The sequence below is a fragment of the Portunus trituberculatus genome, chromosome 42, assembly GCF_017591435.1.
Source record: "Portunus trituberculatus isolate SZX2019 chromosome 42, ASM1759143v1, whole genome shotgun sequence".
Classification (NCBI taxonomy): Eukaryota; Metazoa; Arthropoda; class Malacostraca; order Decapoda; family Portunidae; genus Portunus; species Portunus trituberculatus.
The window spans coordinates 1,960,001-1,985,000 of NC_059296.1; the positions used below are offsets into that span (position 1 = coordinate 1,960,001).

The window sequence follows — 25,000 nt, forward strand, 5'->3', positions numbered from 1 at the left end:
TTTAGCAATTTTGAGCCTTTCAGGAAACTCACCTTTGCGGAATGTTAAATTAATAAAATTAGATATAATAGGTGCTAAGATACGTATGGTGATGTTGATAACCTTGATGTGAATATCATTCTCTCTCTCTCTCTCTCTCTCTCTCTCTCTCTCTCTCTCTCTCTCTCTCTCTCTCTCTCTCTCTCTCTCTCTCTCTCTCTCTCTCTCTCTCTCTCTCTCTCTCTCTCTCTCTCTTTCCTCAGTGTGCAATACGTGATGACAGGAAATAAATACTGTATATCATTGTATTGTTTCCCGAGGTGACGCTTACATACTCCCGATTGGAACGCTGGGGCAGGTATGGGTGATGCGGTATCGAAGCTGGCATGTTTGGCGAGGCTGGCTGAGGTGTAGTAGTAAGGGCGAAGCAGTGTTAAAGACAGGATATCGTGTGGCTCTGGCAAGTACGTAACTGCCGCCGGGGGTGTTGCTCCTGGCGGCGCCGCAGAGGGGTGGCGGTGATCTAGTGGCCACGTTCAGCTTCCTTCATTACCGACTAATCTACTGAGGAGGGGGAGGGACACGAGGGGAAAGGAGATGAGAACGCGAGATCGTGTCGGGAGAGAGAAAAAAAAAAAGGAAGAAAGAAAGAAGGGGGAAAAAAGTATTAGGAAGAGAGACGCTCAGAAGAATGGTAGCAAGGAAAGAAGAGAAAAAAATAATAAAATGGAAAGTGTTGGACATCTGAACCTTGAAGTAAAACTGATGAGAGCACCAGACCATAAAGATAATTGAAAGGATCTGAGAGAGAGAGAGAGAGAGAGAGAGAGAGAGAGAGAGAGAGAGAGAGAGAGAGAGAGAGAGAGAGAGAGAGAGAGATCCAGGACAAAAGTAGCTAGCAAAAAAGAGAGAGAGAGAGAGAGAGAGAGAGAGAGTCTTGTAGGGAAGGAAACAAGTGGGAACCAGCGGAAGAGAAGGAGGGTTGAGGAGGAGAGAATAGTAAGGTGCCGAACTGGAAACACTCGCCATTGAAAGGAACCGTCGCTGACCACCATGAAATTGAATCATAGACACTCTACTAATGGCTTGTTTAAGGTGACTGAAACCCTGAAATGAGAATAAAGGATGATGGAGTGTCCAGGAGGAGGAGAAGATTGGAGAAAGTGAAAATGAGAGGGCAAGGAGAAAAGGAGTGTAAGAAGATTGAGAAGTAGAAAAAGGAGGAGCAGAGCGGAGGAACAAACTGTGTAACGCGGTCAGGGAGAGGAATGTCTGACTCGACGCTGCACGATCAAGATAATTATGTTGACTTCCCTCGGCCGGGAGTCGATAGAAGGAGGAGGAAGTTGGAAAAAAATTAGGAACACTTTGGGAAACACGCCGTGGGAGATGTAAGGCAAGTATGGGATGTGAGGCAGACCTATGAGGGGGAGTGGGGAGAGGTGGCGGGTCCAGGGAACGGCAAGCAGACTGAGGGGAATGAAAAGAGAAGTCCAGGGTGTGAGGCAGACAGAAGAGGAGGAAGTCTTAAAGTATTATCCACTCTACATGCCAAGGTGAACTGTTCTTTTTGTCTAATCTTTCTTCACAATTTTTTTTTTTTTTTTTTTTTTTTTTTTACGGTAAGGCTTATAGCGCCTGTAGGCACACTTGAAGAGTGTATGGGAAGCGCTGTTCAGCTTCCGCCCATTAGTGGCGCAGGCAATTTTATTTATAGTGATACCCATATTAGGGCCCATATCACCGCCCCAGCTCATCTTGAGTGTAACCACCTAGAACCTGGGTATCATGGTGATATGTAGGTAACTTTAAACCACTCGACAAATGGCAAAGTGTTTTAAGGCTGTACGTGGTGGGATTCAAACCTACGTGGACGTCTGCCCGATCCCACGCTCACCACCTCATCCACTATGCCACCGCCAGTCCGTCAACAACGCCACTAGAACAGCTGATCACACCACCGCCTAGGGTTGTTGCCGGCGCAGTTCATAGTGTTAGAGCGCCATGGAGTCAGTCTTTCATCGGCTTATCGGTGTCGACTCTGCGTTTTTGAGTCAGCCAGCGAACGATCCCTGGTAACCTCGAGGCGCTTATATCACTGTCTACAACACTGTCACCTGAAGATTAAGAAAGTGGTGATGTGGGGCTGAGACTTGCTTTTATGGTCAGAAAGGAAGCTTAAACAGAATGATCTTACATACCTATGCACCACATCCCCCTTCGCTTCTCGCAGCTCGCAGTGTTAATCTCAGCGTGTTGAATTTTTAAAGATGGTATAATTTTCTGCATAGACAAATTTGGCATAGAAGTGATGTTACTCATTCCTGGTGCAAATACTGTTTCCTGTCAGCTGCTGGTGGTGATGGTGGTGGTGGTGGTGGAGGCCCAGTGTGCGTACGTTTGGGAGGCCTGGGGATCGATTCTGTGCTGGTGGGTTGTCGCTGCAAACACAAGCCACGTTTCTCATTTTCTTCCCTTTTCCACTATTTCCGGAAATAAAGTTGCTTTAAATTCGCGAACGTCATGAGAGATTCTTTGCCAATCGTTTGTTTACTTGCATTTTTAATGGTTTTTCATTTCTTCGTACTGTTCCGGTTCGAACAGATTGATTATGGTTGTAATGGTGATATGCGCTTTTTTTTATATATGAGTGAATTACTGACAAGTAGACAAACCTCAGAGAAACATTGTTGTACAACGGAAGAGTTAACCGTTTCGATTCGACGGATGAACGGGTCAGCCCAGCCACACAGGGTGGGTGAGAGACGAGTATACCGCCTGAGGAAGAGCAGACCCTTGCGACAGTTAATTAGTCTGAGTACCTGCCTCATACTTTTTTTCAGATTAACATGTATAGAAAAATGTATATCCTTACACGACTTTATAGAATACAAAATATTTTTCTTTATTTAATACTGAGACTTTTCAGATCGCGGAGACAGCATTGACGAGATGAGGCCATCTCCCAGCTTTCACGGGCACGCACCAGTGTTTAGGCTCAGTGTAATTAATATCCAGAATAGATGTGTCACAAGAAGATATCCGCGAACACTGCCTCGTTCCTTCGCTGGCGCGTGGCGGACAGCCCGTGACCTCCTTTGTGACTGGAGGTGCTCCAGGCGGTAGAGAAAGTGATGCATTAACCCATGTCTCTATAGAAACAGCCTGCACTCTACACTATGCCAGCAACTCTGTCCAGCAGGAGCAGCGAGTGAGAGCGGCAGAATCCTGGAGCGCTTAAATAATCCACTATCTAGATTTCACATGACATACATTCAGGCAGAAATAAAATAACGTCTCTCACAGCTGGTCCTGTTGCTAATGTAAGTGATGGTGGTAATACGGGGACGGTGGAGTGGGGTTGCAGTGACGGTGGTGGTGGTGGTGGTGGTCAGTGTCGGTAGCTCTGTGGTAGGCCCCGTGGAAGAGATTGGCTGTCGATGTGTGATATCTGACAAATGTCGTTCGCTGATTGAAGGAAACCTGACACCCCCCACAACCCCCTTCTTACCACTGTATTCCCTCCTCGTCTCTCTCTCTCTCTCTCTCTCTCTCTCTCTCTCTCTCTCTCTCTCTCTCTCTCTCTCTCTCTCTCTGTCACACACACACACACACACACACACAACGAGTGCGGATGGGTGCATGTATTTTTACTCCACACTGAATATTACAAGTCCTGGTGTAAATTGAAAACAGTGCGTCGAGTGTCTTGTCCGTGGTCTTTTATTTCCCTCGTCAAGAGCACCTCATTCGTTAAACACACACGCAGAGTAATCAGTCTTCCCAGTGCACTGTGACTTTACTCCTCTTACATTCTGGTAATTTCAAGTTTTAAAGACGCAGTTAAAAGCAGAGGTCACAATCGCTAGTGACGGCATACAGGGCTGCTGGGAAGTAGTGCATCGAATTACAGAAGAATAAGCAATACAATTCCGCTACATCTATATGAAAATACAGCTGTGTGATTCTCGTGACGCATTTCGAGACATGAATGTGCTACAGATGGCAGTGAAAAAGTACATTTCTTATCTAACATTGGCAGTGTGCGAGGCTCCTGGGGGAAGAGCTGAGTGGTGGGACTGAGCGATAATGAGTGATGGTTGAGGTAAGCTGATTTCTATGGAGCCAGATGAAACATCCCGCATCCATTATGCCCAATATTTCTTTTACAGTACATAAATGTTCAATTTTGCACAAATACATTTTGTTTACAGAAATTAAGATCAGTTTGTATGTCTAGAACTGTACTTCACTACCGAGAGAGGTGGTCGTTGTTGTTCCAAACGGATGCAGCAGCGTTCAGCGCCACTACATCTGGAGGCGCCACTCCCTGATGCCCTTCATGGTGACTGACTCAGCTAATTGCACTCTAATGTTCTGACCTCGGTATCCATCTGCTACTACAAATCCAAATTTGACTTTATTCTCGCTTCAAGTCGTCTTGGTCGGTGGAAATTGTCAGCCTCATCACGCACGCGTGGTGCATGAACGCGACAAGACAAAATGCAGCCTTTGTTTTATTTCTGGAGCACAACCCTGATGCTGCAGTGTACCGTGCCTGTTCAGGATTTACATACTGTGTGGCATCATGTGCATATACCACATCGATCTACTTAGATTTGCCTGGCGACTGAAGACCAACCCAGCAGGTTGTGGATTGCTGAACAGTGTCGTCGTGAATTCCGGTGTGGAAGTACGCAATGTCGTCACCTTTGTCTGGGAGCTTGGCAGCGACATCAGCCACCACTCCATCCAGTGTGATGGCAAGAAAGGTTTTACATTGATTAAAGTTAGAATAACTGAATTTGCTACTAAGCGATCTTGTGGTAATGACACTTCATTTTAGCAGACTGGAAATTAGGTTATATATATATATATATATATATATATATATATATATATATATATATATATATATATATATATATATATATATATATATATATATATATATATATATTCCCGATAGTGTAGGGGTAGGATGGAAATAAGAATTTTCTGTCATATCGTGATTAAAAATAAATTGTGTAATAAATAGACACTACAGGAAATTTAGACACCAAGTAAAGAAGCGCTGTGTTATTGTCTTATAAGATGGACGTTATGGCCTCCGTTTCCACCATTCCCAAGGACTGCGAGCCAAACGTCAATTGATATGTGAAATTCAAATGTAGGCGTCACCGAGAAAGATATTATTATTATTATATAAATATGTACATGAAATATTCATTCCTATGGATGAGCTGACGTACGAACAGTACTGGTATATTGAGTGAGCCGCCACCAACGCACCTGCCAATATGATAAACCATTCGTGCTGCACTTATGACGATGAAATCCGCTGCAAAAACATATCCATAAATACAGTAAGATTAATTTTCCCTCAACTGTTTAAAGCTCGTGCGGCATTTGTGTTGGCTTGGCTGCATACAAGTTGTTAAGACAGGAACCTGTCACAAAAGTATATAGATAACAGATGTGAAATTGATGTAGAAAAGATCATATATAATGTATTTCTTCTTTATTTATATTTATTCATAGTCATGGCACTATACCTGTGGTGGTAATGATGATGACCGCTCTGCCCTCCAATGATCACTATCGCTGTTGGCAGCAGATGAGCGCTTTTGCACCGCCGCCAATCGAATAACACAAAAAAGCCAATTTAGATATACAAAGATTAGATTATAATTAAACATTTCAGGAACATAAGAGAATAAAAACATTAGTAAATTACTGGTGTGTGTGTGTGTGTGTGTGTGTGTGTGTGTGTGTGTGTGTGTGTGTGTGTGTGTGTGTGTGTGTGTGTGTGTGTAAGAGAGAGAGAGAGAGAGAGAGAGAGAGAGAGAGAGAGAGATTCATTTATGACAATGAAACTACAACATTAATGTGACTCAAACCTAAAGAAATTACTCCTCCACTTTTAACTACTCCCTTGATAACAACATCGGAGAAACAGACGCTAAACTAAGTAAGAATGAGAGGAGTATAGCGTTATGGAAGACGCCAAACACCACACCTGATGCGCACCAAGTGTTCCAGCAATCCGCGTCTCTTGCCGCTCTTTCCTGACTGACGAATGACACGAATCTCTTAATCACAAACATCGCCAGCGCTAGCACCGCCATGGGAAGAAAAAAAAAAGAGATTCATGTTTAGCTATTATAAAAAGTCCAATTAGCTGAACATCAATGGGAGGGAAAAAATGCTGGATATTATTATTATTATCATTATTGCAAACATCATCGAAAGCTCACAGAAAGTATTAGCTGATTAATAATTTATAACACTCACGATTGGAGAGCTATGTGAAGGGAGGGGAGGGGGGGGGATGCACCAGACACAGAGACCTCCCCACATCCTCCTCCTCCTCCTCCTCCTCCTCCTCCTCCTCCTCCTCCTCTGTTCCAGTCTGCTATGGATGACAATGAGCGGAATCATGGAGGCTGTCTGGACGCGATTGACCAATGGATTTGTGAATAGTGTGTCGTGGCGCCGCATCAAGTGACGTGGAGGTGGGAATAATGAAACAGCAAGGGACAATGGCAAAGGGTAATAAGTTCAACAGCGTTACTTATAAAACAACTAACAAGATAAAATTGAATATAATTGATAGAAGAGAGAGCAAAGCGTGAGTGGAGTGGGTTACAATGAGACACCGCGAGAAGAGCAAGTTATAGAAGAGCCAGCCAGTGTTCGTTCTCCCATCTGTCGACCTGAGTGATTGTTCTATACGCTTCAACAACAGGGTCATAAGGCGCCGCATGTAGTGTTCTAAAATTCTTGTAGGAATACATACACACATACATGCATACATACATAGGTAAAACAATATGAAATGAAACAAAACAAGGCTTGGGTGAGGGAGACGCTTGAAGTGGAACTGGAATTTGATTGATTGACTGATTGCTTGATGGGTCAGTTCATCCCGCGCCGCAGTGTCATTGGTCATATAGCGCCGCGCCAGTCAAATAACATTAAAATGCCTAATGTATTAAAAACTACAATAAAAAAGTAAATATATTAAAACTACGAATGAAACTATTAAATAATGCATTTTGAAACCAGATAGAGGCGATGGGCAAGATGAACGTTCTCTACATGTACTGTATGTACTTTGAACCACCTACTTCTCGCCTCGTACAGAGTGACACGGCTAGACTGACAGGAGGGCACGTCTTATCAGGCTGTTAGGGCTGAATCATTATAGAGTGCTCTGAAAAGACATGAGATAGATTTATGGGCGGGGTGATGAGTAAAAATAGGTAAATATGTTCCATACAATGACTGCCACGTGTAGGCCCGATGGCTTCTTGCAGTTTCTCTTACTCTCGTATACGTTATTATATCTTTATGGGATGAACGGAGGCTGTTTCCTTGTATATCTAACGCATCTTTGTTTTGTGTTTGTTTTTTCCTCCGTCAAATCTGATGAATTATTGTTTGTCTCAACGCAGAAATGGGGACGTGAGCTTCCTTGGTTATGAAGGAAAAACTGAAGTGTAGAAGGATAATTTCCGGCGATGACTTACGTGTCGTTGGTGCAGCGGATGATCCTGGTGCACCTCCTGTTAGATTAAAGATCCATACCTGAGTGATTTTTGTTGCTGGCACGAGTTCTGTACTAATTCATTAATTTTTGTATTTATTTATTTTTTAGTGAAGGTGGATACTTTCAAAAGGGGAGCATCATTACTCCATAGATCGACGTTTTGTAGCTTTTTATTTTTATTATTAATTTTACAATCTTACTCCTGGCCATTATTCTCACTTAGCCATTCTTGCGCGCACACACACACACACACACACACACACACACACACACACACACACACAAATAAGTAAATAGATAAAATAAAAATACAATGTCATCATCTAAACAGTTTTCACAAGGATAGGCTTTACATTTTTTTAGTAGTAGTAGTAGTAGTAGTACCAGTAGTAGTAGTATTAATAATAGTAGTAGTAGTAGTAATAATAGTAGTAGTAGTAGTAATAGTAGTAGTAGTAGTAGTAATGTCAGTAGCAATAGCAGCACCCTCTTACATGCCGCCCCTCTTCGTAGTGCCGCCCAACATCGTGGACGGCAAAACCTCCGGGGACGTGATGGTGCAGGAGGGCGCTAACATCACCCTAGAGTGCAGCGCCACCGGCACACCCATGCCCACCATCACCTGGCGCCGCGAAGACCACATGAAGATCAACCTCAACAAGACGTATCGAGGTGTGTGTGTGTGTGTGTGTGTGTGTGTGTGTGTGTGTGTGTGTGTGTGTGTGTGTGTGTGTTTAGTTAATATCAAGGAGAGTGAGGCGGGAGACCATAAATAAAGATGGGCCGAACCGAATTTGAAATAAAGCTTTAAATTTTCATTATGGAAGTAAGCATTTGAAGGACTTTGATAGATTAATTCCGTGGTTTATGGTGAATTAAATGAGATAAATATAATAAAGAAAACTGTTCTTCAGATTAATTTCCTTAACTACCGATTGATGAAGACGAAGATGGTCATCATTTTGTAATAATTTTCCCACGGTAAGCTAAGTTTTCAACCTTTTGTCTGCCGCTGATGTAAGAGATGCACAAAGAGGAACACACCGGGGCAATACTCAACAAATGCAGGGTTGATACCTTAATGTGCTCCATAAACACACTAATCTACATCGACGGATTAAACGAAATCTGTGAAGGGAACACACGGGGAAACTCGGAACACTTACTAAGATATCAGTGACACACACACACACACACACACACACACACACACACACACACACACACACACACACACACACACACACACACACACACACACACACACACACACACACACATATTAAGACATCCATGATCTTATTTCCCTCCAGTCATGGAACACACGGGACCGAAGCTTCACCTGGCGAGGATAAGTAGGATGGACATGGCCGCTTACCTGTGCATCGCCCGCAACGGTGTCCCGCCCATTGTCAGCAAGAGGATGCAGGTCAGCGTCGACTGTGAGTGTCACCTCTCACTGAGTCACCAATCCCACTCAGCTCACCCAGTCAATCCTTCATCCTCAGATTCATCACTTATCCTGCACTACACCTGTTTCCTACTGATTCTGCTCACCACCTTTACTCATGTCCTCTCACCACTACCACCGCCTCATTGAAAGTTCTCCTACTCTCTCCCTCTCTCCCTCCCCTTAATTGTGTTTTGCTTCTCAATCTTAACCATTTTGCTATGGACACTGGCATTTTCCACTTAGGGTTTGGTAGCCGCGAAATGCCTTATTTTGTAGTTTCAGTTTGCTTTATAACCCGGTCACGCAGGCTCAGCAGTTAGCAGGCACACCAAACCTGAGTCAACAGCGGAGGCACAAAGCCGGTTTTAGTTAGTGGATTTATGTTTCTTTTTTTTTACGAGGAGCGTGACACACACACACACACACACACACACACACACCGCGTAGTGTAGTGGTTAGCACGCTCGACTCACAATCGAGAGGGCCGGGTTCGAGTCCCGGGCGCGGCAAGGCAAATAGGCAAGCCTCTTAATGTGTGGCCCCTGTTCACCTAGCAGTAAATAGGTACGGGATGTAACTCGAGGGGTTGTGGCCTCGCTTTCCCGGTGTGTGTTGTGTGTTGTGGTCTCAGTCCTACCCGAAGATCGGTCTATGAGCTATGAGCTCGCTCCGTAATGGGGAAGACTGGCTGGGTGACCAGCAGGCGACCGAGGTGAATTACACACACACACACACACACACACACACTGCACTTACCGGCGTTAGAGGAACCTCAGCCTCGATCAGATTTCTCCCGGTACTCTCGCAACTTTACGACCAATAATTTGAAACGAGAATGGCCATCTCAGTAATTGGGAAATTTCTTTCACCCTCTATACAGTTCTTTGTTACCAGGGTTAGGGGGAGCCCCGGGACTGCGGCGGCGTCACCTGCCAAGTCTGGTGTCGTCGCGCCTCCACTGGGTAGTTAGTGGTGGAGTCGACATGGCAGCGAGCCCCAGCAACACGGTGGTGCGTCAGCTGCCATTTTGCCTTTGCTGCAGGTTTGCGGTGGAGTGTGATGCTAGGATACTTTTGCTGAAATGAGAATGAGTTATATGATAAACATTCCTGATGGTCAGTTTTGTGAAACCAGAAACTTAGAACTTGCACAACAGTTATAAAGCTACGCCAGTATTTGAAGAACGCATGTCCTTGTGATGTGTGCGTGACGGAATGCGAGACTGGTGAAAACGAAATTATGGAATCTGCCATCAACGCACCACATCCTGCAAACTAAGTAATGCCATCTCTGCCATCTACCCCACAAACTCGGACACAGTTCAACACTGGTCGTCAGATCTAGGTTGAATTGTTCATGTTACGTCTGGGGATATTAGATTATTTGTGAGATGTTTTGAGAAGTTACGAGTGGTTTCTTATGTTAGGCCAGTGTCTAGATTCTAGAACGTAAATCTGAAGAACATCGTCGCTAAGGGAGAGGAGGAAGGAATCCTGCCGGAGATGACCCGGAAAAAAACAAATTACAATACTAAAACAACATACAAGAATTCCGAGATTTATGAAGTTCCGACTCATAACTTTTGTAGCCTCTTGAAAACTCCCATCCACGTTTATCGTTCCAGTGACTTGTATTGCCATCGCTCCCAACCCGAACTCACCGTGATCATACCTTCTATCCACCATCCACTCACGGTACAGACATCTATCCCTCTCACTCAATTCCATCACCTAGTCTTACTTGCGTTCCTTCCCTCCATAGTATCATTTCACCAGACCAACGCAGCAATTATCATAGTGCTTATGTTTTTATTCTACAATTCTTTGACATATACATTCAGATTAAAGACTTTTTATGAATGTGGGCATTGTATGAGTATTTCGTATCGATCCCCGTCACAGCTGCCTTACTTCCTCTCCATCCCACAGTCCCGCCCATGATGAGCATCCCGCACCAGCTGGTTGGGGCGCCCTTGGGTTATAGTATCACCCTGGAGTGCACCATCGAGGCCCACCCTCCGGCCCTCACCTACTGGACAAGGGGCTCCGGCATCATGCTCCACCAAGGACGCAAGTACTACATCACGGAACGGGTGAGTTGTTCTCTGGCCTTTCACACACACACACACACACACACACACACACACACACACACACACACACACACACACACACACACACACACACACACACACACACACACACACACACACACACACACACACACACACACACACACACACACACACACACACACACACACACACACACACACACACACACACGTGCCCGGTAGCTCAGTGGTTAGAGCGCTGGCTTCACAAACCAGAGGACCGGGGTTCGATTCCTCGGCCGGGTGGAGATATTTGGGTGTGTCTCCTTTCACGTGTAGCCCCTGTTCACCTAGCAGTGAGTAGGTACGGGATGTAAATCGAGGAGTTGTGACCTTGTTGTCCCGGTGTGTGGTGTGTGCCTGGTCTCAGGCCTATCCGAAGATCGGAAATAATGAGCTCTGAGCTCGTTCCGTAGGGTAACGTCTGGCTGTCTCGTCAGAGACTGCAGCAGATCAAACAGTGAAACACACACACACACACACACACACACACACATTATTTAGCCTAATTTTTATAGATTGTTAACTTGTCATACTAGGTAACGAGAGATTGAGGGATGTGTAAGAATAAACAGATGCAGGTTGCTGGTATATTAAGCAAACGATGTAGATGTAACCTGCTTAGTGCTGATCCTTCTCAAACTCAAACACAAATAAGCAGACTATTCCATGTATCACTAGATGCGTGTATTGCCAATGAATGACCAGTGCTACAAGTGATCAACTCAACACATATACCAAACTGTGGCTTTTGGATCTCTCTCTCTCTCTCTCTCTCTCTCTCTCTCTCTCTCTCTCTCTCTCTCTCTCTCTCTCTCTCTCTCTGATTTTTGTTACTCTAGGCCAGTCCCTCTCTTACATTAAACAAATATACAAAAAGAAAAAAGAAAACATCTCATCACCCGCTCTCTTCCCTCGGCAGAAGGGCGATGTCCCGTACCGCACACACATGAAGCTCACCATCAAGAGCCTCAAGCCTGACGACGACTTCGGGGAGTACAGGTGCGTGGCCAAGAACTCCCGCGGCGAGACGGAGGGAGAGATCAAGCTATACGGTGAGTGTGACACGTGGACGGCCAGACGGAGAGAAAGAGAGCGTGACAGGGGTGATAGAAGGGGAAAGGAACGGGAGGAATAGAGGCGTGTGTGTGTGTGTGTGTGTGTGTGTGTGTGTGTGTGTGTGTGTGTGTGTGTGTGTGTGTGTGTGTGTCCCTTCCAGTAAGTGGCTGTCAGGTGATCAGGAAACTCATGTGGCATAAAATCTGCTAAACAATGCATGTACTGTAAGAACCATTATCGAGTATTGATTTTTAAGCCGAAGTGTAAAATGGTAGTGATTAATAAGACTTCTTTCAAAAGTTGTTGGGTTTTTTTTTTTCTTCTTACCTGTAAGAGTGTGAGATAACTGTGATGTGATTACTCTCCTTATTGTTCGTAACTTGAAACTACTTATCAGAATATCGCTGTTACTACTAAACACATGTGGCCTCGCAAGCTTAAGATAGGCTGGCCCATAGCACGCACACACACACACACACACACACACACACCGCGTAGTGTAGTGTAGTGGTTAGCACGCTCGACTCACAATCGAGAGGGCTGGGTTCGAGTCCCGGTAAGCGGCGAGGCAAATGGGCAAATCTCTTAATGTGTAGCCCCTGTTCACCTAGCAGTAAGTAGGTACGAGATGTAACTCGAGGGGTTGTGGCCTCGCTTTCCCGGTGTGTGTTGTGTGTTGATGTGGTCTTAGTCCTACCCGAAGATCGGTCTATGAGCTCTGAGCTCGCTCCGTAATGGGGAAAACTGGCTGGGTGACCAGGAGATGACTGAGGTGAATTACACCAGGATTAAAGCTAATTCACGCCACAGAGGGATCACTGAAGGAAAACAAAGCTAGACCCGTAAAAGGGAAAAGAAATTAAGAAAGGAAAAAATCATTCTCTTTTCGCAGATCATTATTCCTTTAATTAGCCCTGACAGGAACCGAGTGAAAAGAGGAATCCCTGATGTGCTTCCTTCTACAAAGACTGCCAGGCGGGTCAAAGCGGCTGTGCTCCTTCATTTTTTTATTCCAGCATAAAGCAAACAAAGATTAAGCAAAAATAGCCTTTATGATAATCCTAGAGCCGAGAGGAGGTGACGGGGACCCTTATACAAATATCATAGTGCAACGTAATAGTTCATATTGAGCCAAATGTGTAGTCAGTTAAGATATTATCACTTTCTTGCGTTAGAAAGATGGACACAAAGAGTTAGAATATATAACAAGTTTGCGACAGCCCCACGTGGAGGGGTAAAGTGTAGGAAGGTTAGATGACAAAGTTATTGTAATATATGTAGTGATGATGTTTCATGATAAAAAAAAAATTTAAAAAAAAGCTAAATTAACACGAAATGACAAACAACCGTCTACGGGTGTATCGGCGCCTCGTTTCCTAAGTGGAACAACTGGAAAATACAAATAATACTCAGCGATGTTGTGGGGGAGATGTTGTCCAGTCAGATGTTTAGTTACACTGAACTGTCATTGAGCAAAACGGTTCGTACATTTCCCCGCGCTAAAGAAAGCAACAGTATCCTGCATGAACGCACAGCTGAGCAAAGGTAATAATTGGCGGAGAATAATGATTCTTCGCGAAGAAAACTTATAGTGATAGAGGAAGTTTAAAAGAGTTTTTGGCGGCGGCACAAATCATAGTTGTGACTGATTTAAGGAGAGAAGTGGAGGGAGGCTGAAATTACTGCCGAGAATCGAGAGAACGAAGGTGGAAGAGTTGAGGGGGGGAGGAAGATGAAAAGCTAACACGCCATCACGTAGGCCTACCCACCGCACGTCTTGTGAACTATAAATAATGAGTATATACCATAATGATGATAATGATATTATCAGTGATAACAGTAATGATGAAAATAATAATGATAATGATGATAGTAATAATGATAATGATGATAATAATAATGGAAATGATAATGATAATTAATAATATCGTAATTATGAAGTATATTAGAAAATTGCACGACTCACGGAACGCTGCTAGGTGAGGCCTGGAGGATTATTTCCAATAACCCACTGGTCCCGGTGACGGGGACGCCTGCTGATATGTTGTGACGGGACGTACTGACGGTGCGGGAGTGATGGTGGCACCAAATATTCCACCACTACATGGCACATGCCGGGGAGAACAATCACGGCAGCACCATTATTAAGCACAAGGCAGCACCATAACCACAGCAAGCTTACCTTCCAGTTTTGGATAATCCCAGACTGGGCACCTTAGGGTTTTTTTTTCCTTTCTTTCTGTTGTCTTTGTCCAGTGGCCGTCTTACATAAAAAAAAAATAACACCATGACAGCTTACCGCAGCTTTCCAGGTCTCGGTGTAGGAAGGGCGGAGCACACACAACCCACAAACAAGCACAGCCAACGAAAATCTGAACCATCAAATAATTCTCCATTCTCGTTTTTCACTCTGGGTCCATCTCCGCCGCCTCCTTCTTCAGGCACAGTTCGGAAACTCACTTATCACCGCGAGGCTCTGCAAGGGAAGGAAAAAAATAGTCCCCAGTGTGACGAGTCAAGGACCGAGAAAGGTTTCCGTCGTCCAAAGATTTCGCTGACGAAGTTAAAAAAGGACGGAAGGGAGGAAGGGAAAAGGGACATTCCTATAGTAATGATATCCCTGACAGATTTTTGTATTTCATGCTACTCCATCACTCAGACGGTCCTGAGTAGTGTGCGATTGATTTATTGCAAATTGGTCATTTTTCGTCGCTGCTCACCATAATGTTTAGAAAAATAATAAATAACAAATAATGTTATGTATTGAAAGAATATATATTTAATTAAAGTGAAAATATAACTGTAGTAAAAAGTAAGATTTTATTTATTTTTTATGTAGGATACGCACCTGCACAAAATTTATTTGATATGGACACAAATGATATTGTAGGATTTCTTTTTCTCTTCTTCTTTTCTCTCTTTTAATGTTTGACAGCTTTTTTTGTAGATATTATGATTTCCAATTCTTATTTTCCTTTCATCTTTAAAATATTATACAAGTATTTATCTTCTTCAAAGGTGTTTTCTTGAAGAACTTCGTTACAATTAAAAGCGTGTGATATTTCATAAATGTTGTAGAATACAAATTAATTCTGCCCAATGCATGCCATTCAGCTAGGCGCCAACTTAAATGACATCACTGATTTTTTTTTTTTCTATTTCCACTTAGAAACGGAGCCTCCAACACCAGCTCCCACCAGCCCACCCTCCTACCTGGACAAACTGTTCAAAGGTGAGGCTCATTAGTGCGGTTGTAACGCTGGCCACTGTGCTGAGTGGAACACTACCGCCAAAGACTGTATATATATATATATATATATATATATATATATATATATATATATATATATATATATATATATATATATATATATATATATATATACTTTGCTGTTTCCTTGTAAAATTTTTAACTAAATATTTCAACATGTGTTTTGGTGTTTCAGATTATCAACAAAAAACTACGAACAGTGTTGTCGGGAAAGGCGAAGGAAAAGCGACGTTTGTGGGACTTGAAGAACCCAGGGAAGGCATCGAGACCGACATGAGCATAGGTGACGGAGACTTGATGGAAAGAAATGAAATAGATCGCCTGGAGGAAGGGGCACACTGGGACGACGACAGGCAGAGGGAGGTGGAGGCGCGGCGGGAGCGAGGTCGCCATGAGCAGAGCGAATATCCCATGACAAACTACTTCGGTAGCGCCACGCCAGGTGAGTGACGCCCTGCTGGTGCACGAGGCCTTGGCATGGCCGGTCATTCCAAATACTTAAGTTTCCATTTATGATGATATATTATATCCAATCTTTCCGTCTGTGAGTAAGCTAAATCTTCGATTGAGAAGACTATGAGTATTGGTGAAGATGACATACACCCACACCACCAAATTATATATGACATGATAAGATGAACATTTGAACATTTATTAGTAACTAACAGTTACAATTTGGAGGTATATACATATATACATAGTGTGACTGTAGTTACTCTTTTTAAAGCAAAGCTTTTCAGGCAACTACTATTACTATAACTGTGTCTCTATGACCTCATTGCATGTGGATTGCAGAGTATGATTAGACTGCAATATTTATACTTCACATGAGTATAACTCTTGTCCAATCATGAGTCTAATACATTTTAAATCGTTGACCTCTCTCCCGGACAGCAGCCGGCGGCGGGATGGGAGGATATCTGAGGCTGCAGGTGTTGCTGCCGCTGGTGGTCCTCGCGCAGCCCTCCTGCCTCTTGCTGTTCTTGTGATGAAGAGGATATGTCACGCCTAACTCATTCTCCGAATTGTGTGGATAACCCTAGCTAAAGTTTCCTTAACGTGAACATAGACTATTCATCGCTCTTTAGTGGTTATCTTCTAACGCAGGGATCTTGGGGGCTAGTAGACCCACCGTGTGCTGTAGTGTAGCCAACCCTGACTTGGTTGGTTCTCATCTTACTGGAGGACTGACGAACCCACAAGTTATCCTTGTATCGCGCTCTCACGTTTAGGAATGATCTTTACGACCATGATTGTATGCTTGTGGAGATGTAATATTCTATTAAGGGCATCAGTTACTCTTGCATTAGAATTATTGCATATTTATTTCATCGGTTATTTTTTACTTTGCAAACTGTTCTCTTGACAAAGTTTATACAGTATCATCATATCAAAAGCAAAAAAGAAACAGGAGCTTTTTGTCTCACAGTAAATAATTATAATAATAATGATTATAATAATAACAATAATAATAATAATAATGATAATAATAATAATAATAATAATCGGTGCTTCAATACAGACGAGTGGAGCAGCCACCATGACGCCGCCAATCCACGCCTTGCCTGAGTTCACCCAGCGATCAGTCCCTTGAACCGCCGCCACTTCCTTCCTGTCACTCTTCCTCCTACACCCACCGCCACTCATCTGCCCGCCACATTCTTGCTTCCATGCCAAATTAGATTTTATTTTTGCCAGAACAGAACTAAATTCCAGGTTCATGCTGCTATTCCCAATCATTCTCCTCACATGCATCCAGAGACGTCACCGCCAACGCAGAGATACATTAGCCTAAGAAATTGGTTAAGGTATTCCCATCAGACCTGAGCCACACGCCTTCAGCCACGTCACCTCTATACTTGGAGCTTACATCCCGTATCCCCTCCTTGTCTCGTGAACCTCACCCATAGAAGCCCCCAGCACACACGACCCGGCCGACAGGAGGATGGAGAAGGATCGTTTAAGAAGCCGCTCTTGAGTATAAGTCACTCAATAGTGTATAAAGAATGCCCCGACGCCTCACTTGGATGAGTGTATGTAGAAAACTGAAAAGGGACATCAAAGAAAATGAGTGCAAATATTTAATGGTAAAAATAGGTCTTATCAATACGTAAAAGGTGGGGGAAACTGTGTTAGATGATGGTGCTTCTACGTCCTGATGCTCGTTATGCAGAGCGTCAGAATCGACACTGAGGAAGGCTGAGACCACCACCACCACCGCCCCAGCCATGGAGAGGAAGCGTCGAAGGCAACCCTTGTAATTATCTTGTATTTACAGTCATATGCGTAGGTAATTCGTGTAGTTCAAATTATATTATTTATATTTCAAATGTACATAACTTATTAATAGCGTGTTGTGGTTGCCATGACTCAGCGCCGCGGGGCAGCGTCCCGGGCACCGAGCGGATGAGCTTGTGGGTTGTCAGTCAGGCAATGGATAATTTCGGCCTTGATCAGTGCTGGTAAGTCTCGCCAGCGTCGAGGTATTAATGAGCAGAGTGCTGAACGGCTGCTGGCAGTGAACGCCTGACACGGGTACTGTACGTACAATCACCAACAAAGCTTGTTATCGCTCATAGCAACGTTAAGCCCAAGATGAGAAGGAAACGAAACCAATGTCGCATTAATGGCCACGTGTACAGCTGATGTGACCGACGCTTGCCTCCATTCCACACCCTCACCTTTGCCCTTACAATGACCGCTGCTGAGTTGTGCCCCTGTAATGTTGAGTGACTGATCGCAGCGTTATCATATTAAATTCCCGAAATATCTAACACTGTTGATGACGAACTGATGGTGTTGGCTGAATTATTTGTTAATGTTTGTATCACTTAAGTAAAGAAACAACTGCACATGTTTGTGTTAGATAACATAAACTATTACTTTATTATTATTATTATTATTATTATTATTATTATTATTATTATTATTGTTGTTGTTGTTGTTGTTGTTGTTATTATTTTTATTATTTTATCACTGTTCCGCAAGCAAGGCGTCATTGGATTTCCCTGGCACTTGCTCCACAGCTGGCCAGTGCTCTCCTCTCCCTCTGCGTCACTTCCCTGCTAAGCAATCTCAGTTCTATTGAAGTATTATGTTTATGATTTAATTCTCATATATTTTATTGTGTTTATCATGAATTAAACATTTTTCTTAGCATGGACAGCTATGAACTGTACCCATGAGGTGTCAGGGCACTGTGTGGTGTATGTACAAAGTTTCGCCCCGCCTGCAGCTGCCTTCCTGGTGCTCGGCCCCGCAGCTGTCCACTGGCGGATCACCCTCCCTTCCAGCCCGGCCCCCGACGTGAAGGTCACGTGCTCAACACTGACTCACCCCAGACACCCGCTGGCAAAAAGCTTCATAACAGTAATGTATATTATGTAGCAGCCAGCAGGAAAATATACACATATACATATATATATACATATATATATACATAGCAGGGTGTATGTGGCCATGCACCCAAACTCAGCCAAAATGGCGGCATCACAGGTGAAGGTTCGGTAATATAAGATTGAATATTAATCTTCGTTCAATAAGCATAATCTGTATTTCATGATTATGTAAGGTAAAACCCATAAATAATAAATTATATATCCTATGGACAAATTTCCAGAGGATATCTAAAAGATGTTCAGAAATTTTGTATTTTATTTTCTTTAGAAACTAATTAACCTTAATGATGTTACAAGAAAAAGCTTCCCAAATATGTAGTATATGTTATGTGTTATGAGTGATTTTTAATAAAATCTGAAAAGTAGATGTAGCTTATTGTTGTTTCCTCAAGTTCTACTTTTGCATCCATCCTTAATAACAAATGCTACCCTCCCCCCCTCCTCCTGCAGCCACTTAAGAAAAGATCTGACACTTTCTATGCAAGAATTGATCTATCCGAGAAGTTCCGATCAAGGGAGTTGTTTGCTGTCAGATGCGCGATAAGGGTATGATACGGGGAACATTTATTGCTCATAGTTGGATTGACTAACTTTCTTTTCGGTCAACAAATCCAGTGTCTAGTTTCTACTTAGTAAAGGTCACTCACCAACATCATAGGTTTTAGTAAAAGTAAATGGATGTGAGTGATGACATGAATCCTTCATATTCGTCAGGATCTTGAGTCGAACTTTGCGCAAGCTTCGGTTTCGTAAGTTGAGGCTGCTGTGTCGAGTGCGTGTGACCGGTGGTTACTAATCGCGGCACCTCAGCGTGTGCTAGTGCTGGTATTCATTTCGTAAGTAAATTTTGTTCTTAAGGGATTTCTCGTGTGTACACTACGATTTCATGTCGTGGTAAGTGTAATAGAATGTTCATTTTATGTAGTTCACATTGGTGAAGGACTCTGTGAAGACTCCTTGTTCAACTGTCACTCAGAACTGACATTGTCTTTGCCCCACAAAATTCAATACACTTGTTCCCTTTTATCCTGCGCCCAAGCAGTGTCTGTATTTTCCTTCTCCTGTCTCCGAGGTGTCTTGTATAAACCGAAGCGCCTTTGAACTGCCTCAATTAGATCCTTACCGTTCCGTAATGCATCATTGCAGTAGTGGCTGGTTGATGGTGATTATACGAAAATTATAATAGCAATTATAACATGATGAATCTAGGTTCTTTATACAAATTTTGAAGATATTTAGTTCTTTGATAAAAGAAAAAAACGTTCAGTGGAAGTGGCGCTGGTGATCAGCCAATCTAAACATTAAGCAATTTTTCTCGTTGTAAAGAAAATAAAATCCAAATTTGTATGTGGCACGAGAATCCTGGGTGAGTGTTTGTGAGGCTTGGGGCAGGTGGCGGACCGAGCCAGGCAAACACACCCGTGGGGAAGGCGACCGGTCCTCAATCAATAACAATTAGGAGCGTCTCCTTGTTTGCCTCCTTGTGTCAGCCGCGGGACAAAGACTCAACAACCTCCGCCGTCGAGGCTTCAGGCAGTGTCTCGTCCCGCCCTTCTTCAAACACTGGGAATTGCTTAAGACTAGTAAAGGTTGTGTGTGTCGCTAATTTAATTAGTATCACACACACCTCGATATAATTGATGGGGGTTTTTTCATGTGTGTAATAGTAAGGAAAATTATAATGATGATAATAATAATAATAATAATAATAATAATAATAATAGTAATGATAATAATTTTATTAATAAATTAATTTGATTAGTATCACATCTCGATATAATTGACTTTTTTTTCATGTGCGTGTAATAGTAAGGAAAATTATAACAGTAATGATGATGATGATGATGATGATGATGATAAAACAATAATGATGATGATGATGATGATAAAACAATAATGATGATGATGATGATAAAACGATAATGATGATGATGATGATAAAACAATAATGATGATAATGATGATAAAACAATAATGATGATGATAATGATGATGATAATAATAATAATAATAATAATAATAATAATAGTAATGATAATATTTATCATACTAAAAGTGTCATACAAAAAAACTAATTTCCAAGTCAAGGACTTAGGAAATTTGTGGAAGATTATACAGTTTCTTAAGGCGGCGTCACACTAGCACTTTTCCGTCTTCTTTTTCCGTCAATTTTCTAGCGACTGACAACTTTTGCAGACGGTGGCCGTCACACACAAGCTTGCTTCCGCCTTTGCCGCGCTTGTCGATTGTAAACAAACATGGCTCCTCATTCACCCCAGCAAGCCGCGGCTTTTTTGCACCTTATAATGTAATCAGCTGTTCTGTGATCCCAAAGGCAACGGTGACCTCTAATGCTCTCTATGAGAAATTCGTCAGTGTGTTTTGTCCACTGCTCATCTTGGCCAGCTACTTGGAAGTTGCCTTGGAAATATTCAAAAGCATCGCACATTCGCACTCCCCTGGAAATGTACACAAACAACTGAGGAACTTTTCATTGCTAGGCTAGAAGAAAAAAATATGTATACAAATATATATTCATCAACTCATTTAAATTTTTTGTCATAATAATAGCATTCTTCCGTTTAACAAAAAAAAATATTTTTTTTAATAAAAGTGTTGATTAGAAACCATAGTTCTTATTTTGACTAAAAATTGGCGCTAGACGAAAACGATGCGTTCCGTCTGACTCAAGACGACGGAGAGTTGACGGAAGAGTAAAAAGACGACGGAAATCGCCTGAGACGACGGAAAAAGTGCTAATGTGACGCCGCCTTTACATTATGTTGTAAAACGACCTTTGTGGCGATTGGTTCTCACATAAATAAGCATCGCGTGCCTTAGAGGCGCATTGCATCGGCGAGGCTGGTCCCCCCCTGAAAACAGTGCCAGCGTGCTCTCTGGTCTCAGTCACGGAGGCGTAGATGTGCCATATATTTTCTTAGTCACCTTTATTATCTGGTCTTTATTTGGAGTCGCTGTGTCTGATGAACAGCTTCTACAAGTGTCTATCGCCTTCCATGTTAGTATTCAGTCTCTTCTTTCTAGTATCTGCTGCTATGCAATCTATATTTTGTCTTGGATCCTCCTCTTTCCTGCACTTTCGTTCCGTCTCCAGTGTGCTTTTCTCATCACTTCGTTCGTCGCTCTTCATGACAATCCCGTATACCTTCTAAGTCTCTCCTTTTATGTCTTCGACACTGACGATATCTTCACCGTTCCTCTAATCCTTGCATTACTGACCCTGTTGCCATCCCATTTATCCATTGCAATATTCTCGTTTCAACTACCTCTATCCTCCTCCAATTTATTCATTTGTTTTACATATAGTTTTACTGAATCCACTGTGTCACTACTAAAGCATGATCGTGTGTGGCTCAGATTGGACTGAAATAGCCACAAAGGCACGTCCAGTACACATACGCAAGTCACGACTGCGTTTGTCTGGTTACCTTCCTTCATGAACCTTTCCTCGCCAGTGAATTAAAGGCATTTAGAAGCGGGCCGTAACGTGGCAGGATCAGAGGGCAAAGAAAAAAATAACTGAAATTTACATTATTAAATGAACCACGGACTCTTTCAACATCATTTACATATCACTCATCAGAAATGGTAAAGTTTCCGCATAGTGATGGTCGTTGATGAGCGGAGCTGCCTGAGGCCACACTATCTTCACTCATTTTTATCTTATTTCCCTCGACATATTAGCAGGTTCTCCGCCAGTAAAGTTTTCTCCTGGTCATAATTGGCGTCTCCTTGTAGAGAAGGCATCGCCAGCTAGGAAAGACATGTAGATATAGATTAGTACCGAGGCAAGTGGCGTCTTAACCTGTGTGGCAACCCTACAAAACTACCAGCTTCAAATGTCTCGTATTGACTGAAGGCTGATATAGAGTAAGTCTAGTTTTGAAGTAACGTATAAGTAAGTAGTAAAACTCATCAGCAGAAGCTGCTAGACGCTCTTCGTCATTATCCTACGTTGGGAGTGTAATGCGCGCGTTTATTGCCTATCTAAGCGTTCTACTGATTGTTGTAATTGTTGTTGTTGTTTTTGTTATACATTTCCAGTTATCATCCACATCCACAAATTTCTATGAAATACAGCTACGGTGTTAATTAACTCCTTCCAGCAACTTATCTGCGCAAAAAAAAAAAAAGTAAAATGGTTATGTAACAAGAATCATACAATGTAGTAGCTATACCTAAGATTAAGTATAATCATGCAGTATAGGTACTGTAGTATAGTTAATAAACTACAGTACAGTAAAGATGAACTTCTCGAGTATATAATAGTGTACGTTTTACAAACCTCAAATACCAATATATTTCTAAGAAAATAGTGTAAAGCAAGGGTAAGCTGTAGCAAATTACTATGAGTTCGGGTGCACATTCAGTGTGTGTGTGTGTGTGTGTGTGTGTGTGTGTGTGTGTCAGTGTCTGTGTCTGTGTCACACATACATATACACACACTTACACCTGTGAAGGAAGCCGGAAACTCACCTGCATATAACACAACAATGTGTGACGAGAAGCTGCTCCTGGACAAGGACACGAACTATTGAGGACATACTGTTGCTGCAGGACGCATTCTCGAACAATGAATCAGCATGCACACATCACCGTACTTCTAAAGCAAACCTGTCATTGCCTGCATAACTGATACTAATTAGTGAAACATTTAGAAGAGAGAACGATGATGGTGTGGCAGGGAAGTTTTCGGCGCATGTCAGCACTGAAAAGGCTGCCTTCAAATATAAATATTAGTTAACACCTGCTAATCAAAATCAGAGAGCATGAACGATGAAGACATTCCTGGACTCCCTGAACCAGCTAAGCATTGTTCTGTGGGATGGAAGTTCAATTTCAGTAGCATGTAGTACAATGAATAAAAATTTATGCGCAGTTTGCGGAAAGAGTAGTGAAGTTTGGGACGACAGGTCACAATTCCCAGTATACCATTGTCCGCCATCCGCGTCAGTCTGTATGTGTAATGAGTATCTTGGAATGCAAGGCTCAACCACCCCTCTCGGGTGGCAACCAACAACAACAACATCAACCATGCCTACCTGAGCGCCTTAGAGATTAAATATAAAAGTGGACTTTAGATGGTTCTCAATGTTTGTCTAACAAACATAAAACTTATTATCAGAAAAACTTAACAAATAGAACATTCAGCTGCAGTTGTGGTTTTCAGCGGAGCCAAAACCATGATACTGGAAGAACGAAATAAGCGCTGCGAGGAAAGGCGCACGTTCATGTGGTTAAAACATGCAGCAGTCTTGAGGATTTACCAGTAGTGACGGGCATGGTAGAGAGGCAGCAGCCACAGTCCTTCCCCTTGCAGAACTGGTTTCCAGTCAGGATTTTAGTATCGCAAGTTTCCTTCCAAAGATTGATGCAAGTTCCCTTCAAGTCGTGGCAAGCGTACTTCGTCAAGCAGGAGATTGGTTGTGGTTTCTTGGCTGTGGAGAGAAGGAAAGTGGTAAGTGTGCGTGTACGTGTGTTACGATGCGTTTTCCTTACGAGATCCTCTGTTAGAGTGGCAGGAAAGAACGTTGCTGATTGGCTACACCTTTCACTCACTGACTCTCTGAGCTAAGGCTACTCGTATAGTAATAATCTACTTGTCGCATGTTAGTGATATGTGTTTTGTGTTATGTGCTTTATCTCATTTACAAAAAAAAAAAAGCGAATTCAATTGATACCATAAGATTCAGCGAGAGTGCCGATCCCCAAAGAGAGGTCAGTAAGTGAAAAGTTACGTGAAAATCTTTTAAAGCATTTTTTACTAATAATCACTATGTTGAACAGCACATCAAGGTACTCACGTATGCAGCAAACACAGTCTTTCCCACCGCAGAATGCCTTGCCCTTCTTCACTTTGCCAGCGCACCGTTCACCCTCCCATATGCATTTGCCATTCTGCCTCGAACATTTATTATTGGCTTTGCATCTCACCACTGTTGGAAGAAAGTTTGAGATTGTTCTGTTATAAATTATTGTTAAAAGGCGAGAATGGAAGACAGTGAAATTTTATGGACCAATTTTTGACTTGGTTCATATTTTTACTGATAAAACTCGTGATCTGTGAAGAACAAACCACCACTGACAACTGTCAAAAGGGAAAAATAATAGTGTCATCAATTTAATAATCTTAGTTATATAACTGAATTTGCTGG

General features: G+C 42.7%; 2 protein-coding genes across 7 annotated transcripts in view; one reads left to right on the forward strand and one right to left on the reverse strand.

Moving 5' to 3' along the window:
- Nucleotides 1–19,189, forward strand: part of LOC123517591 (lachesin-like) — a 338,020-nt gene extending 318,831 nt beyond the window's left edge. For 4 of the 6 annotated variants that reach the window (XM_045277848.1, XM_045277849.1, XM_045277851.1 and 1 more), the window contains exons 5-11: nt 8,045–8,203; nt 8,845–8,973; nt 10,913–11,076; nt 12,019–12,151; nt 15,325–15,387; nt 15,602–15,868; nt 16,321–19,189. In XM_045277848.1, coding sequence (XP_045133783.1) covers nt 8,045–8,203; nt 8,845–8,973; nt 10,913–11,076; nt 12,019–12,151; nt 15,325–15,387; nt 15,602–15,868; nt 16,321–16,415 — 1,010 coding nt within the window. In that variant the 3' untranslated portion in view covers nt 16,416–19,189. The remainder of the gene's footprint in view (nt 1–8,044; nt 8,204–8,844; nt 8,974–10,912; nt 11,077–12,018; nt 12,152–15,324; nt 15,388–15,601; nt 15,869–16,320) is intronic. The other 2 variants (XM_045277852.1, XM_045277853.1) reach the window with 1 other exon arrangement.
- A 2,294-nt stretch (nt 19,190–21,483) lies between these two features.
- The window catches only part of LOC123517508, a 5,222-nt gene continuing 1,705 nt past the window's right edge, over nt 21,484–25,000 (reverse strand). Inside the window, exons 4-5 of the mRNA XM_045277641.1 lie at nt 24,650–24,781; nt 21,484–24,283 (exon numbers count right to left, since the gene is read on the reverse strand). Of these exons, the coding sequence (XP_045133576.1) occupies nt 24,075–24,283; nt 24,650–24,781 (341 nt within the window). The 3' untranslated portion in view covers nt 21,484–24,074. The remainder of the gene's footprint in view (nt 24,284–24,649; nt 24,782–25,000) is intronic.